Source organism: Passer montanus, unplaced genomic scaffold, assembly GCF_014805655.1.
Source record: "Passer montanus isolate IOZ18808 unplaced genomic scaffold, ASM1480565v1 scaffold38, whole genome shotgun sequence".
NCBI classification, from domain to species: Eukaryota; Metazoa; Chordata; class Aves; order Passeriformes; family Passeridae; genus Passer; species Passer montanus.
Window position 1 is genome coordinate 376,638 of NW_024368596.1, and position 16,469 is coordinate 393,106.

At 51.3% G+C, this 16,469-nt stretch overlaps 3 protein-coding genes across 6 annotated transcripts; 1 reads left to right on the forward strand and 2 right to left on the reverse strand.

The window, feature by feature from the left end:
- On the forward strand, positions 1-7,524 carry FUNDC2 (FUN14 domain containing 2). 2 transcript variants are annotated; one of them, XM_039717436.1, is made up of 5 exons: positions 1-139; positions 499-649; positions 3,045-3,120; positions 4,226-4,360; positions 4,774-7,524. In XM_039717436.1, exons 1-5 carry the CDS (start codon positions 121-123, stop codon positions 4,849-4,851), a joined length of 459 nt encoding a protein of 152 aa, XP_039573370.1. In that variant the 5' UTR covers positions 1-120; the 3' UTR covers positions 4,852-7,524. The 2 variants fall into 2 exon arrangements, with proteins under 2 accessions (XP_039573370.1, XP_039573368.1); XM_039717434.1 differs by lacking the exons at positions 1-139; positions 499-649 and adding exons at positions 1,269-1,401; positions 1,597-1,747.
- A 729-nt stretch (positions 7,525-8,253) lies between these two features.
- On the reverse strand, positions 8,254-16,465 carry CMC4 (C-X9-C motif containing 4). Of its 2 annotated transcripts, none has more exons than XM_039717439.1 (3): positions 16,323-16,465; positions 11,345-11,411; positions 8,254-9,683 (listed from the first exon to the last, which is right to left on the reverse strand). In XM_039717439.1, exons 2-3 carry the CDS (start codon positions 11,400-11,402, stop codon positions 9,514-9,516), a joined length of 228 nt encoding a protein of 75 aa, XP_039573373.1. In that variant the 5' UTR covers positions 11,403-11,411; positions 16,323-16,465; the 3' UTR covers positions 8,254-9,513. The 2 variants fall into 2 exon arrangements, with proteins under 2 accessions (XP_039573373.1, XP_039573374.1); XM_039717440.1 differs by lacking the exon at positions 16,323-16,465 and adding an exon at positions 12,344-12,418.
- On the reverse strand, positions 8,255-16,453 carry MTCP1 (mature T cell proliferation 1). Of its 2 annotated transcripts, XM_039717437.1 has the most exons (7): positions 16,323-16,453; positions 13,079-13,948; positions 12,813-12,983; positions 12,608-12,659; positions 12,344-12,526; positions 11,345-11,411; positions 8,255-9,683 (listed from the first exon to the last, which is right to left on the reverse strand). In XM_039717437.1, the coding sequence occupies exons 2-4, from the start codon at positions 13,184-13,186 to the stop codon at positions 12,612-12,614; spliced, it is 327 nt and encodes a 108-aa protein (XP_039573371.1). In that variant the 5' UTR covers positions 13,187-13,948; positions 16,323-16,453; the 3' UTR covers positions 8,255-9,683; positions 11,345-11,411; positions 12,344-12,526; positions 12,608-12,611. The 2 variants fall into 2 exon arrangements, with proteins under 2 accessions (XP_039573371.1, XP_039573372.1); XM_039717438.1 differs by lacking the exon at positions 12,344-12,526 and having other exon boundaries at positions 9,610-9,683.
- Positions 16,466-16,469: the final 4 nt, after the last annotated feature.

Genomic DNA, 16,469 nt, shown 5'->3' on the forward strand with positions numbered 1-16,469 from the left:
GCTCCCTCTCTCCCCTGCACTCCCTCTCTCCCCTGGTCCCTCTCCCCGCTCCCTCTCCCCGCTGTCGCGCGCTCCCGGTGACGCGCGCCGTGCCGCGCCTGCGCGGAGCGCAGCGGCGTCATGGCGGTGCCGGGTGGAGGTGGGCCGGGCCGGGCCGGGCCGGGCTGGGCTGGCCGGGATGGCTCGGGGCGCGGGTCCCCCCACCCCTCTCCCCCTGGCGGCGGGTCCCCGGCTCCCCCAGCTCGGCCTCCCCGCCGCAGGCCGCGGTGTCGTTCTCTCTGCACCGCGCGGCGGCGGCTGCCGGGGCCTGGCCCCGCTGAGGGCCCGAGGGGGGCTCCGGGCACGGGGGCCCGGAGGCCCTGGGAGGGGGCTGAGGGACGGGGGAGCTGCCGGCGGGCTGGGGCAGTGCCGGTGCCCGGGCAGGCTCCCGTGCCCCGGGCAGCGGCAGGGGGCTGCGGCACGGTGGCCCCGCCACTGAGCCTCTCCAGGTGCCTGCAGGTGCGAAGGACGACACGTTCAACGTGCTGGACCTGGCGGAGTACACCAAGAACCGGCCCTGGTGGCGCAAGGTGTTCGCCCCCAACTCGGGGTCGAGCGCTGAGAAATACAACGTGGCCACGCAGCTGGTGATCGGAGGGGTCACGGGATGGTAAGTGGGCCGGGCGGCCCCGGCTGCTCCTGCCGCTCCTGCCTGGGTCTCGGGTCACGCCGACCGGTGCCGGTGATCCCGTGTCAGTCATGCAGAGGAGGCGGGCGCTCAGCCGGCTGTCCCCTGGCGTGCTCTGCTGAGCTCGGGGACGCCTTCAGTGCTGTCTGTGACTTGAAGAACTGACGCTGTCTCTAAGAGAAGAAAATGGCACCAGTCTGTAATTATTTTTAACTTCTTGCAAAAAGTGGTGCTGTTGAATTAGGACAGGCAAATATGAACCCCTTGAAACAAGGATGCTGTCTCCACTGGAGGTGGATGTGCTTCAGGCATCTGCATTAAAAACCTGCTGGGCTCACGGTTCCCAGGGTTCCCTGTCACTTGTAGCTGGGACTGAGTGTGGCTGTGTTTGTAACTTCATCCCACAGCATGGTTTGAGTTGAAAATTTTATGTGATCAGTGCTTTGCCTCTTACCATGACCCTCATCTTCACCTGGCAATGGGTAATTATTAAACAGTGTATGACAGGGCTTTGTCCTCTCACACAAGTGTGACCTGGCCACCCTCTCTGGTATCTTCAGAGTGTGTTCTCCCCTGCACTCCCTCTCTCCCCTGCACTCCCTCTCTCCCCTGCACTCCCTCTCTCCCCTGGTCCCTCTCCCCGCTCCCTCTCCCCGCTGTCGCGCGCTCCCGGTGACGCGCGCCGTGCCGCGCCTGCGCGGAGCGCAGCGGCGTCATGGCGGTGCCGGGTGGAGGTGGGCCGGGCCGGGCCGGGCCGGGCTGGGCTGGCCGGGATGGCTCGGGGCGCGGGTCCCCCCACCCCTCTCCCCCGGGGGAGCTCCCGGCGGGCTGGGGCAGTGCCGGTGCCCGGGCAGGCTCCCGTGCCCCGGGCAGCGGCAGGGGGCTGCGGCACGGTGGCCCCGCCACTGAGCCTCTCCAGGTGCCTGCAGGTGCGAAGGACGACACGTTCAACGTGCTGGACCTGGCGGAGTACACCAAGAACCGGCCCTGGTGGCGCAAGGTGTTCGCCCCCAACTCGGGGTCGAGCGCTGAGAAATACAACGTGGCCACGCAGCTGGTGATCGGAGGGGTCACGGGATGGTAAGTGGGCCGGGCGGCCCCGGCTGCTCCTGCCGCTCCTGCCTGGGTCTCGGGTCACGCCGACCGGTGCCGGTGATCCCGTGTCAGTCATGCAGAGGAGGCGGGCGCTCAGCCGGCTGTCCCCTGGCGTGCTCTGCTGAGCTCGGGGACGCCTTCAGTGCTGTCTGTGACTTGAAGAACTGACGCTGTCTCTAAGAGAAGAAAATGGCACCAGTCTGTAATTATTTTTAACTTCTTGCAAAAAGTGGTGCTGTTGAATTAGGACAGGCAAATATGAACCCCTTGAAACAAGGATGCTGTCTCCACTGGAGGTGGATGTGCTTCAGGCATCTGCATTAAAAACCTGCTGGGCTCACGGTTCCCAGGGTTCCCTGTCACTTGTAGCTGGGACTGAGTGTGGCTCTGTTTGTAACTTCATCCCACAGCATGGTTTGAGTTGAAAATTTTATGTGATCAGTGCTTTGCCTCTTACCATGACCCTCATCTTCACCTGGCAATGGGTAATTATTAAACAGTGTATGACAGGGCTTTGTCCTCTCACACAAGTGTGACCTGGCCACCCTCTCTGGTATCTTCAGAGTGTGTTCAGAGATGGGTGCAGGCAGGTGGCTGTGCTGTTTGCAGTGCTCACGGGGAGCAGTGCTCCAAGGGAAGTGTGCTTTGGGTGGCACAGCACACCAGCTTTGGGTGGCACAGCACACCAACCACTGGGCACTGGGGTGGTGCTGGCTGCAGGGATGTTTTCATGTTGAAAGCAGGTAACCTGCTTTGGACACCAGGATAGCCTTAGATCACTGCTGTGTGCTTGTTCCATCATTTTTCTCTTCTAAGAAATGAAAAGGTAAAGTAAGTAGTTGTTTGCTGCTTACTTTATACATAAGTAAGAAAGAGGCTTGTGATTTGCTCCCTGTGTTCTGTCATGGAGCAGCACATGTGCTCCCTAATTTCCCCTCAGAGATTATACCAGTTTAAAAAAAAAACAAAACATCAAAATGTAAAACCACTTGTTGATTTTGGTGAAATCACAGGTTTCTGGTTACTCTTTTGGGAGAAAGATGAGGTTGAAGAGATAAGAATCAAACTGACAAAGGCTGGGATGTGACATTACAAAGTGAAAAGCTATAAAGCATCAATTTTGTCTGGATGCAAATCCTTCTCTCTGGTTGCACAGGGGTTTCTTGTGCAGTTTGTCAGAATCCAGTCCTGGGCAGCTGCTGCCAAAGGCAGCCTTGCCTGAGGGAAGCACAGTGAGTGTGTGTGGTTTCATTCTCCTGACTGAATGCTGCTTGGTTTGTAGGTGTACTGGATTCATCTTCCAGAAGGTTGGAAAGCTGGCAGCGACAGCAGTGGGAGGAGGCTTTTTCCTGCTTCAGGTGTGTATGAACAGCAGCCCAGGCTTTCTGAGAGCTGTGCTGCTGGGGACAAAATCTCTCTAGGAGCCACTGTTGGGACATGTGGGATCAGTCCCCCTCTGCCAGGGGCTTGCTGTGGCTGTGAATGTCAGAGGTGTGTGTGCTCCAGGGCACATGGATGCAGCAGCAGAGCAGGGTCAGTGTGCATAAACCAGAGCAGGATTGCCAGTGCACATCCACTGGGGACCTGCTACCAAAGGCACAGGAGAGCTGCTGCTGCAGGGGCACCTGAGGGGAGCAGGAGACAGCCTGGAGCTGCACTGAGCCATGCTGCTGCTGCAGGACAGCCTCGCATGCTGGGTCCTGCGGCTGTGGACGTGGTGTCCCTGCATGTCAAGGAGGATTTACCCATATCTGTGACATGCTTCCTGCCAGCCTGGCTTCCCAAGGAGTCAGCCAGCACAGGTGGGGCTCACTGTAAAGCCCTGGGGTAGAAAGAGGAGAGAAAGGGGACCTCTATCCTCTGCAACTTCTGCTGGTTTCCAAGAGCCCTGGCATTGAGGGAAGCTGCTGGGATGTGTTCATGCATCCTGGAGCAGGCAGATCAGCTGTGAGGCCTCGTTCAGCTCTCACCTGTTTGCTCCTCAGGCACACAGGTCTTGTGTGTGATTCATTCTCCCTCACTCTCCTGGTTCTGCTTGTTCTGCTGAAAGTCAAAAGCTTGCTCTGGGCAGAGGAGTTCCACAGCTGAATCACCCTGAGCAGATAAAATAGTTTGAGAGGAATGGGCTATTAATAGCTGTGTCCAGCCACAGCAGCAGAACTGCAGGGAGTCCCAGCAATATCCATGGCAGTTGTGAGGTGATCCCAGCTTTACATTGAGGAAGAGAGGCTGAAGCAGGCTGAGCTGCAATGAGTGCCCAGCTGCTGGGGGCTTACTGTGGGAGACAGATGTTGCAGAAGGGGTGCTCCAGGGGTGGTGTTCTGTCCAATTTGTAAGCCAGTGTGCCCACTGGACCAGTGAGTGGGAGGTGTCTGTGGTCAGGGAACGTGGGTGAGTAAGGGGCCTGTTTAGCCGTGGTCACACAGGACTTCAGGAACTTTTTTCTAATCCTCAAAACTGTAGATTGCAAACCACACGGGATACATCAAGGTGGACTGGAACCTAGTACAACGGGACATGAACAAAGCCAAGCAGCAGCTGAAGTTTCACACCAGTGGCAATGAAATGCCTCCAGAAGTGAAAAGCAGAGTGGATGAGGTGAGACAGCTCTCCCAGGGCATGTTCTGGAGGGACAGCAGAAAACAGGACTGACTCTTGAGCTGTTACAGATGTTCAGTTGTGCAAATACAAGGAGGGAATTCTTGCATGACAGAAAAATGGGAGAGATGGCAAAAGCTGTGGATGTTGCGTGCCTAGAGTTTAGGAAGACATCATTTCCCACAGCATTCTCCTGGAGGAGCTGGCTGCTCGTGGCTGAGCAGGGTGAAGATCTGGCTGTGTGCTGGTGCAGTTAGGGAAGAGAGGTCATTAGGCAGGAAGTTTTCCCAAATCTGAGCAGTGGCATCTCTGTGAGCATCCCAAGAACAGCCTGAGGGATTTCTTCTTAGCAGGAGGGTCAGTGGGTGGCCCGATGTTGTTGAACACTGTTGTCTCTTCTCACCCCTGCTTAGGTGGTCATATTTCTGAAGAAGAATGCTATCCTGACTGGAGGGTTTGCTGGAGGATTCATGCTTGGAATCGCATCCTAGAAGCTGCGCTCTCCTCTCATGCCCAACCTCCCCTCCCCTCCTCTACTGCTGTTATCTCTCACTTAGAAGTCAAAGGATGTTGCCAACAGACTCAGTCCCATCTGCTCACAGGTTCCAGCCCTTATTTCTTACAACGCTGCTTCTGATTTCCACCTGTTTCTTCTCTCTGGGCTGTTAGTGTGCTGGGCTTGGTCTGGAAGCTTACAACTCCCAGTGTATCATGATTTCCCACCAAATACGCCCAGTCTCAAATTTTCTGATGAGTTTTGACTTCATAAAAATGTAGTGGCAGAGAAACCTCTTAAATGTGCTTCTTCCAGGTGCTCAGGACTGTTACATGTACCTCTGTCTGCCAGTATATGTGTCAAACTCTTCACCACTCTATATGTGTCAGCTCTTCACCACAAATTAGCTTTCAGTATTCCTGCCCTGGTACCTGGAACACCTCTGCTTCCCTCTGCACAGAGGTGATCTGTGCAATCCAAAATGTGGTTGACTATCCTGGGGTGCATGCAGAAGTGTCAAAGAACAGCCTGAGCTGTATCCAGGACAGGGGAGTATGGATTTTCCTGCCCTCCCCCTGCTGTTTCACTGCACACAGATGGCCATTTGGCTTTGTGTCTGCTGGTATCCTTCCCCATACAGGAATTGCAGCACTGGCACTGCTGATGGAAGCTGAGCACTGAGGCTGACTCTCCAGGCCCTTTCCTCATCATGTGTTCTGAAAGTCACCAAGTTCTGTGCTGTAGAGCCACCTGATTGCTCAGCCTTTGAGGCTTTCCTGCTTCCAGCAGGCCCAGCCTGGCTGTGTCAGATGGGGGCATTTCAGCTGTGCCATTTACTGTAAATCACTCTGGGCCTCTCACTGGGGTTTCCATGTCTACCACAAACTTCTCTGGTCACTTTGGCATTGGTGATGCTCCTAGAGCTGTAACCTTGTGGGACAGGATTGTAGACAGGAAATGCATCCGTGCTTAGAGTGCACTATACTGGTCCAGGTCCCTGTTGCCAGCTGTACTGGAGAAAGGGGGATGCTGTGAAATCTGGAGTGCAGTCCTTTACTTGCCTCTGAAGAGCACAAATTCCTTCTCCCTGGTCTCTGCAAGCAACTGAAATGACAAAACTAGTGAAAACCAGACCGTGCTCTTGTGAGAGAGTTCATTTGCATATTTCTGCCTCAGTTATGTTCCTTCCTTCTTTGTGTTTGCCATTTCCACAAGAAAAGCTGTTTGCTTAATTCCATCAGCTGTAGCCCTTCTCCTGCAGGAGTTGAGGCAACCCAGGTGTAGAGCTCAGCTGTTTTTGGACAGTCTGACTCAGTGCAGTTGTATGCAGTACAAACAAACATCCCCCAGGGTATTCTGCAAGCACAGAGACTTGTCTGACAACGTGGTGATGTCCTCCAGCAGGTACAGGTAGGAGTTCTTGCCCAGAACGTGGGATTTTATGTGAAAACTCATCCTTCAGTGGGAAACATGGTAGGGAGCAGTGACACTCATGGGTGGGTGGTTTGCAGCACCTGGCTCAGCAGAGCACCCCATTTCCAGTGCTGTGCAAAGGCTCTGTGATCTGCTGCTCTCAGTGGCTGGAAAGGGGATCTTCCCCTGGGAGCTGCTGGCAGAGCTGAAATGGTGGGTTCTTCACCAGGGGGTTTGCAATGAGCACTTGCAGTTTGTAATTTTGTTTCAGCTCTGCTGGTTGAAGTGTCCATATAGCACCACATTGATGAAGCTGAGGTTCTCCTCACCTTCAGGATCTGAAAAGAGGCTGCAGGTAATCAGGAGGTAGAAGCTGCTGTCTTTGCTCCTGTCCTGCCATACATGGCCAAGGAGAAGGCAGGAGCAGCTGGGCTCACACCCTTTAACCATGGCCTTCCTAAAGGCCATCCTGGACTGCAGGAGTGATGGGATGCAGCAAACAGGTCTTCAATAAATTGGTGTTTAGCAGTGGAGTTACAGACAGTGGTGGGGGTTTTTCTGGGTATTTGGTTTGTTTTTCTGTAGGATCTGCAGATGTGAACATGCATAAATAGATAGATTGGTCTTGCAGGGTATCTCTTGTTCCTGTAGGCAACAGCACTGCTGCTCTTTGGCTGGGTGGGCTGCAGAACACAACTTTTTCTGAGATGCACTGATCTCCACAAAGCTGTCTCCAACGACAAAGCTCAAAGCAAAACCTTAGGGATGTTTTTCAGGCTCAAGTCACTACTTCTGCCCAGCCCTACGTGGGACGAGTTCTGCTCAAGTCCCTGTTTGCTACAGAGAGAAATGGCCCAAAGAGGGAGCTAAAATGCTGCTGAAAAGGGAAACAATTAACAGATCTAAGCTGAGTTTGATGTGAATGTAGGCAGGGAATGGACAAGGACATCAGGCTGTGGCAAATCTTTCTGCTGTGCTGGTGTTGGGCTCGTGGCTGGCACTGTTTGATGCTGTGGGGCAACACTGGAAGCTTTGATGCTGGATCAGTCTCTGTGGGGATGCATTTTCATTGCTGCAGGTGCCAAGATGAGGTGTCCCCCTCCCCACTCCTGCTCCTTTTAGTGTTGTTTCAACAACTTCTGACATCTGTTACACTCTGAGAAGATTTCAAACACATTAGGCTTTTAAAGTGGTTTTATATATTGTATGTAAATGCTTGTTGAAGTGATATTTTATTAAACAGTTTTGCTCTAAATGCTTCTCTGTGTGAGGTCTGTTGGCTTCCTGGGAAGCAGCACATTCCTGTCACACTGGCAGGTAGCACTTGGGGACATGGGTTAGTGGTCAGCCTGGCAGTGCTGGGGGAATGGTTGACTCCATCTTAAAGGTCTTTTCCAACATAAATGAGTTTATGGGGGTACCAGCCTCCCCTCATCCATGCAGGTAACCTGGGCTACCTTAATAAATCCTTCCCCATGATCATCCTGGCACCAATCACCCATATTCCCAAGGATATGGGATGCTCTAGGGCAGGAGGTGGGTCTGTAGCCAGCCTGGGTTGCCTCTGCTGAGCAAATTTGTTCCACCCAACTTCAAATGGGCATGGAGACAAGGCTATTTCTTTTTCATAGGTGCAACAGAAGCCTAAATATTTTATCTATTAGTGACTTTCTTTCCACTGTTCCTGCTCAGATAAGGCAAAATAGAAGAATTTGCTACTTGTCAGTGTTTGAGGTGATCCACAGCATTGTCATCACTTTTCCCTACTTTTCAGAGACACTAAACCCCATTTTGTCTTTAGGGTTTTTTTCTTGGGGGCGATGGCAGTGGGAGGGGAAGACAAGCCCCAAATTATTCTGATCTTCAGCCCCAGTTACAAAAATATCAAGCAGCTTCTATTTAAACATGATCTCACATGGCTCTGGGCTGTGAATGGCAGCCAAGCTGCCCGGCGTGCAGCTCAACAAACAACCAGAGACCACAAGTTGTTCCAGTCGTTTATTTTGTACCATGGTATTTCAGAGCAGTGAATACAGATGGTTTGCTCTTCTAGGCTTCAGTACACACAACTATTGTGCCTAGACCTCAGTGGTTTATAGAAGCTCTATTTCATAAGTTGTACTTGATCACAGCACAAAAGTCCTTTACGGCTAGATCTAATACAGAGTTAGGGCTAGTGGGCTGGGAGCCTGATCTTTGGGTGCCTGGACTCCTGCTAGAGGGGACAGCGAGACAGGCAGCTTAGGGGTGGTGCAGGAACCTGTCTATGAGCTCTTCCTACAGGTCACAGGAAATTCTGCTGCGTGGCCAAGAGCTTCTGGAAAGCCATCTCTCCTGGGGTCCAGACACAGCCGGCTTGGGAGTGAGTCTGGAATGTTGTGTGGAAAATAACTGCCTACAACTGCTTGTTCAGTAAGCAGCACCTAAGTCAGTTCTTGGATCTAGCCCAGGGCTCTGTGACAGGCCTTTGGGTATCAGCAGTTTTAACTAGACTTGGATTCAAAGCATATTGCTTAAAGGTGTTCAATTAGACATAAATTTATAAATTTTGTATCAACAGTCAAATCTTTCAAATGAATATTGCTTTTTTAAAAAAATATCCTATCCCTGTAGCAATCCCTGAAATTATATTCCTGTAACATCTTTATCATGCAAATAGCAGCGTGTAGGCAATTCAAATATAAAATAAACAACTCTGTCCAGTGGAAAAGTGAGGCACTTAGGCAAAGTGACTTGTAGTCACTCATGATCTATACAAGACTTAGGAACAATCATCAGACCTGATGCCCATTCTTGAGCTTGAACCACTGGACAGGCAAATGTCTGGAACTACTGCATGGTGGCAGCAATCAATACCTTTGTTGTATCAAGATGGGTTTGTTTCATGTTTAAACTCACTCTTCTGAGCTCATTTCCTGTACCTCTCACTCCAGAAGCCAGAATAACTCGGTTCCAATTCTCCATTTTTAGAGCAAGGATGGATTAGAGTAAGGTAAGCATCCTAAAAACATCAAGTTGACATTTCACAGGTGTGATGCAGAGGCAACATAGATTATGTTTTCGTACAGAAAATAAAGTCTGTTGACCAGGCCATATGTTGGTACTGTGTAATGCTTTTTGGTGTGCTGAACGGTGTGTTCCAGGAGCAATCTGGCTTTTCTGAAAGTCTAAAGAAGGCTTGAAAAAACACACACGAGCTCTTCAAGTGAGTCCATGCTCCAGCACCTGCTGGAGCTGCATTGTGTTACTGAGGTGGTGGGGAAATTCCTTCTGAAGTCACCTTAGCCTTTTCTCTCTCCCTTTCTTCTCTCTCAAACCCTGAGCAGCAGATGGACCTGCCCTTGGGGTAGCGAGCGCAGCATTTCCGCATCTCCTGCAGCGCAGCTTCACACTTGGACTCCACGTAGTTGTTTGCTGGAAAACAAGGAGACACCAGGTCTGCAGAGGGGAACAGGCTTTGTTCCCTGAGGGAGCACACCTAGCCCAGCTCTTCAGTTGCCTACAAGCATTCCATCATTTTCTAGCTCACAAAAACCTCTCTTTAGCTGCAGCTATCTGAAGCTCTCTGTGACTCAGAGAGGAGTCCTGCGGGAAGAGGCTGAGTCTGGTCTGAGTTAAGAACCTCCTGCCTGTCTGCCCAGAAACACAGGGCATGCACAGCCACCTGCTCTGCCTTGGATGAGCTCTGCAGCCACTACACAACTGCACTCAGACCCACTCTGACTTTTAAAAGATTAAAAGAAGCAACAGCAGCATAATGTGAGACACACAGCACCTGTGGAGAGCCCAGAAAGCAGCAGTGAACACCTTCTGGTTAATGAGCAAACCACACTGCTGTGATCACTGGGCTATGAATTCCCTGAGTGGGTTGGTGAGTGAGCTGCAATACAAACACAGAGATCAGCCCTGAGAAAAAGGTTGTGGTGATTTCTGCAAGCTGGCAGCCCAGGAGGCATGGCAGGCCCTTGGAGAGGAGAGCTGACCTGTCTCTGCCATAACCTGCAGTTGATGAGTGCTCCAAGGCTCTCCCAACTGTCCCTCTGCCTTTCCAGCTTTGTTTCTAAAACTGTAGCAATGTACAGGCACGCCATCATCTGTCAAGGATGGATTCCTGAAAGTTACTCACAGATAGAAAAACACAAAAATTATTTACATCAGGCATTCAGTCTCACAGAGGAGCAGCAAGATCTTTGGAACAATGACTTTTGAGAAGTCAGCATCTCCCAGAGGTGCAGCTCCCACCCTCCATCTCACACGCTGGGTGCAGTGACTGTGCATTCCTCAGTTAAGGCTCTGTATTAAATTTTTACAGGGGAAAATTGCTTTGCTCTCTGTTTCATGTTGCACATCAGACAGCTCCACAGCACATCAGATGAACAGCAGTGACGTGTACATGCCAACACTCAACCATTCACATCAACACTGCACACAAACCTACACAGGAAAAACACTTAGAATAACTTCTACAAGTGTTATAAAAAGAGCATTGCCACAGATGGGACCAAAATAGGGTCAATCATCAGCTTTTAAGTGCAGTAACACAGGGAGAGAAGGTGGGGAGAATGCTCCAAACCATGAGGACATTAAAAGTAGTCTCTAGACAATTTCTGGGGACATGAAGACCATCTCACCTCGAGGACAGATCACCTAACCTGTTCCTGACAGAATTCTGTCTCACCTGCTCTTGAAACACCCCCCTAGAGCAGCTCTGCAGTCTTCTCATGCAATCCACCTACTCCCTCACTAACCACACTGTAAGAGAGCTTATTATAATGTCTAGCTCTTCCTGCCCACAGCTGAGTCCCAAAAATACACCTGGGATCTCACTGCCAGCATGGAGAACACTCCAAGCACATTACTGTTACTAATGATCTGCTTTATACTAATGAGGTCTCATTATTTACAATTAAGCACAAAGCAATTCTATTAAAATCAGACATTATAATTTTGTTCATTTTGCAACCAGGCAATGCTAATGTGCTTTGTTCCTTCTCAAGGTGAAAGGACAAGGTTAAGTTAAAAGAATTAAGTTCTAACAAAAATCAAGACACCAAAGACAAAATGACACTTAGTACCTTGCAAGCATTTCTGTATTTCACAGGCTTGTTTCTGGCAGGGATCCTTCCGAGACATGTTCAGGAGCTAAAATGACAGAAAATGTTACTGTAGATCAGGGTTCTTTTCAGGGGGTGGGGGAAAGACAACGTCCTACAGCCACATCTTTCAGGAGCTCCCACTTTCCCCCACTGTCATAATTCAGAAAACATCTACTGCTGCTTCCAGGTGCCTGCCAGCATACACAAGAACTCTGTCTGGCTGAAAGATGATGATGGGGATAATGAATAGAATAAGTTTCATGTCATTAAGTTTAAAAGCCTTTTTCTTCTCTCTAGTTAAAATGTGTCCTTTTCTACTTGGATGTACACAGATTCCAGAAAATATTCAAATTAACACGGCTGACTAAATTTTAAGAGTTTTCTATCTCTAGACCATATACTGAGACACATAATTTATGTGAAATCCACCTCTGTGAGCTTTACACAACCAAGGATTTGGTGGCAAGTCATGGAACCACAGCTGAAGATGGCATTAAAAGAACAATCAACCAAACAACTCAGTTGTGTATATGCCACAAAGCCAAGAAGAAGGGCTCTTTTCATTCTGTTTCAGGAGGAAGTCTCTTGGAAATCCTCTCCTTCTGCCCAAAAAACCCCGCAACCAGACTGGAGGACAGCTCCATCTTGTTCAAATCCATCACAAAAGGATTTCAGACACTTGAGTTGATATTTCTGCAGCTGTGACACCTGTAACTGTGTCAGTGTAAGATCAAAAGCCAAGCAAAAGCTGGTGGTACCAGTAGTTGAACGGGAGACCTCTAAGGAAAGCAGGGGTGTCTCTGAAGGTGGTGGTGAGACTGAACCCTCTGAGCCACGTTCAGCCTCTGCTCAGAGCTGGGAGCTGCTGCCTTTCCAGTTTCTGACAAGTCACCAGCCCACAGCAGTTCCCAGTATCACTAGGGCATTATTTGCAGCATCCTGGCCGAATTCCATTTGGGGCAATTACATTCTGCCTACCTAGAACTCCCCCTGATGTTTCACTTGGTCACAACACTCCTCTTCACTGCCTGTCCTAAACTCTTGTGTGATGCTGCTGTGTGTTGCTTAACTGCTTCCACCTCAAAGGTGGCTGCATTTCAGTGGAGAGAGAACCTTTTATTGTACAAAACAGACAATGGCATCTTCCTAGAGCCACTGCTCCTGAAAGACAAAAATTCATATTAAAGAAAGACCGGGAGTAAACAGTGCACAGTACAAAGCAGGGGTAATGTCTGCACATACCAGATTAATCCCCAGGCACGAGTTTAAGCAGCAGTTCTTCAACACCATCAAGCTGTAAGTGACAAGGAAAAGTTCAATACGTCTACAGTTACTGTGCTTGAGCTAATGGACTTCAACAAAGTAACAGTCCTTTGCCGTCCCTCAAGGATCTCAAATGACTTCACAAACAGGAATGACTATGTTCTATTGTCGCCACCATCCTTACCATGAGATGGTGCTCTATCTCCCAAACGCGAGAGTTACTATCCCTGTACTGCTCACCCTGGGACAGCTGCCACATGTGAGGCAGCCGGGATGGGGGGAGCTGGCTGGGTCGCAGCGCCTCACCCAGGGGAACCTGAACTCTTTGGATCCGAGCCCTCAGCATACCTTCCTCCTGGGGGAGAGTAACAAACAGAGCAGGCAGTTACTGGCAGAGGCACCCGAAACAGCAAGGCTACAACCAGGGGGAAGCGCAAAGCGCACACTTGCCTCTTCCGCAGCCACGAGCCAGGTTTTGCGGTGCTCATCGCAGTAAACCCCCACGCGGCGCACCCAGAGGCGCACGGGAGGAGCGCCCGCCCGCCCGCCCTGCGCCATCGCTCAGGCGGCTCCGCGCGGCGGCATCGGCCCGCACGTCCAGGGGCAGAGCTCCGGGCCCGCGGCCAGGCGGTGTCCGACTCCTCGGATCAGATGCTACGTGCGGAAATGTCCCTAAAAGTCAGCTCGGGAGGCCGGGGCGGTGCGCAGGCCGGCGGAACCGGCAGGCCGGGTCGCACAGTGGGACACGCGTGCTGGGTGGCACTGGTAAGGCATTCTGGGCAAAAGGTGCTATCGGTGCACAGTTAAACCCTGCGAGGATGGGCTTTGCTCATTCCGCTAACAGTCCTAGTAACAGTCTTGGTGTAAAACGGGGGGGAAGAGAGGTGGTCTAAATCCCAAAAGCAAAACTCGTGACCAGCAGCGAGGTGAGCTTCACAGGAGCGAAGATCACTCTGGAGACACAGCACAGAGCTCGGTGTGCAGCACTCTCATCTTTGGAGCTCGCTGAGCTGTTGGGGTGCAGGGTCCTTTGTCTCATCTCTCAGGGGTGGCAGCACTGTCCATTCACACCCCAACTCCTCGGGAGCAGCACTCAGGACTGCGGCACTCGGCTTCTGGCTGTCACAGAGAGCCACCCACGGCAGAGGAGCCTGGGGCACTGAGGTGGTGCCTGCTACTGTAACTTTTGTTTAACAGCACGTTTATCTGTGTGCCAGTTAGATCAAGCTGAGCCATTAGCAAATGGAGGTCAGGGGAAATGATTCTCTTTGAACCCTAGAAGAGGTAATCAAAATGGTACAGACAGTCTTCATCCTTTATCTAGGTGTAAAGTAGAACAAAGTTAAGCTGTAACACATACAACATCCTCCTGCTATGAAGCAGATGCAATATTCCTTATCCCAGTGAAACACAGTGGTCTTCTGAAAACTTGTAAGGTTATAAGGCATATTTCAAACAGCAGCAAGAAAATCTGGGTACAAAATAAAGGAGGGAAGGTCAGGGAGAGAAAAAAAATAAACTGTTATACATTGGGGTGCATATATAACAGAAAATGATCTTCCATGATGCCTTCCACACCTTACATTAGTGTCTCTCAGCCTTTTTGAGAACAAAACACCAACCACGGATCAGCCTGAACACCACCAGCACAAAGAAAACTTTGAGTGTTCTTTTATTCCTTCTTTTTTCCACCCGTTCTGTTTGTCTCCTTGCTGGATGTGTGGGGATGTGCATGTGCCCTACACAAAGCACCACTGCTCTGGCTGCCATCCTGTGATGAAGAACAGGCATCCCAAGGAATGCCCCACCAGCTGCATCACTGGCATTTACAGGAATGTGACTGCAGTCTGACAAGCCTCACAAGGCCTTCAGGAATTAGGGTTAAAGGGACATTTCTGTAATTATTTTCCTTTCTGCTTTACCCTAAGCCACATTATGAATTTAAACCCGAGTGGAGCTCTGCCCAACAGTGAAATCAGCAATTGCCTCTGATCACTTTCAGTCAGCTGAACACAATCACCCCAGGTGGAATTCGGCCAGGATGCTCTGCTGCCCTGCAGGAAACTGCAAGAAGTTCCATCATGACCAGAAATGCCCAAGAACTTGCTTTTATTCCATTCAAAGCTGGAATTCTTACAGCTCATCACCTCCAGAACCAGAAGGCTCAAGACTGGCTCCAGCAATAGAAAACAAGTCTCAGTAAGTGAACTGTGGTTCCTACTGTAGGTAAGCTCTCCTGGGAGGTCTCCTGTCCAAACACTGCCCTGGCTGAACTACAGGCAGCAGGGCTGAGCACACCAGGCAGGTTTGTGTTCCTGGGGAGTGGAGAGGGCAGCGGTGAGACCCCAACAGAGCAAGGTCTGGTGCAGAGGTCACTGTGTGCTGCCACCCCTGGCCCCAGGGAACTGCCCCAAGCCCCCAGGACTGCAGAGCTCAGTCTGCCCTGTGGGGCTGCCCACGTGGTGCCACATGGAAAACCCTGAGTCAGGCAAAACCGTCGATTGGTTTGGGTGGGACAGGAACAGGGTTTGTGCAGGGACAGGAGTGGGGTGTGGGGTGGGACAGGGACAGGGTTTGTGCAGGGACAGGAGTGGGGTGTGGGGTGGGACAGGGACAGGGTTTGTGCAGGGACAGGAGTGGGGTGTGGGGTGGGACAGGGTTTGAGCAGGGCCAGGTGTCTGCAGCAGCCAAACACACCAAAGAAACTGGAGATTGCACAAGCACACGCTCAGACAGTGCACCTGAACACATGCACAGTGTCCTACTGCTGCAGGTTTGACTGGAAAGCAAAAACAAAGCCTGAAGGAAGACATGGGTGGAAGGAGAAGAGAGCTTACCTATGTTTTAAAACAAGTTTTAAACCTGAGCTCTCACACTGCTTGCTTCATAACCTATCAAAAACCCACCACAACCAACAAAACCCCCAACAGCTTAAATCTGCAGGATTGCAGCATCATCCTTTGAGACTTTAACATTCCATCAACACAGCTGTAGAAGGCTGAGCTGTTCAAAGTGGGGAGATTCAAACCCAGTGCTCACAGACAGGAATAATACTGGCAGATGTTCTGTCCATCCTAGCATCAATCTTAGAGGTTTAATGCTATTCTGGGACCTGGATGGATTTCTGAGCCATTATATATGGATGGATAAATGTCAGAATGGCCAGGAGGAGGGATGCAGCTTGTAGCGACAACAATTTATTTGGTTTTGTTGCGTACATTAAAATATTTTACGGAAACAGTGAAAGAAATTTCTCCAGATGCTGCTTGGCCCACCCCAGAGCTGGAGGTCAGTGTGCTGAATAAACTGCAGCCCTTATCACCTCTGTTCTAAAAAGCACCTGGGAGTTCAGCTGCCATTCAGGCATGCAGGAAAAGCACTGTGATGGCACAGCTGCAGCCCCAGAGCAAGGCTGGCCAGCCTGGCCTTCTGCTGGGGCAGGAGAGCTGGGCAGGAGAGCTGGGCAGGGGAGCTGGGCAGGAGAGCTGCCTCACTGCCCGGGGCTGCGAGGCTGCTGAGCCTTCCTGGGAAACCCAGCCCGGCTCTGGCAGCAGCTCGGGGATCTGCTGGCTGAAGGGCATGTGGAGACACTCTAAAGCTTCTTCTTGGGGGTTGGACTCTACTCTGCCTGGAGCAAGCCCCTGTGACTGCACGCTCCGCTCCGCCCGACCTACGAGGGGTAGCAGATGCTCACCGACCAGCCGGGCTGTCCAGCAGCGAGGGAGGGCAGGCCGAGCTTTGGTGGGATCTAAAAAAAACAGGAAGACAAGAAGATGGACATAACGCGGGGGGAGGCAGGCCGAGGGCGGCGAGGGAGGGGATGCAGGGGCCGGGCCGGGCG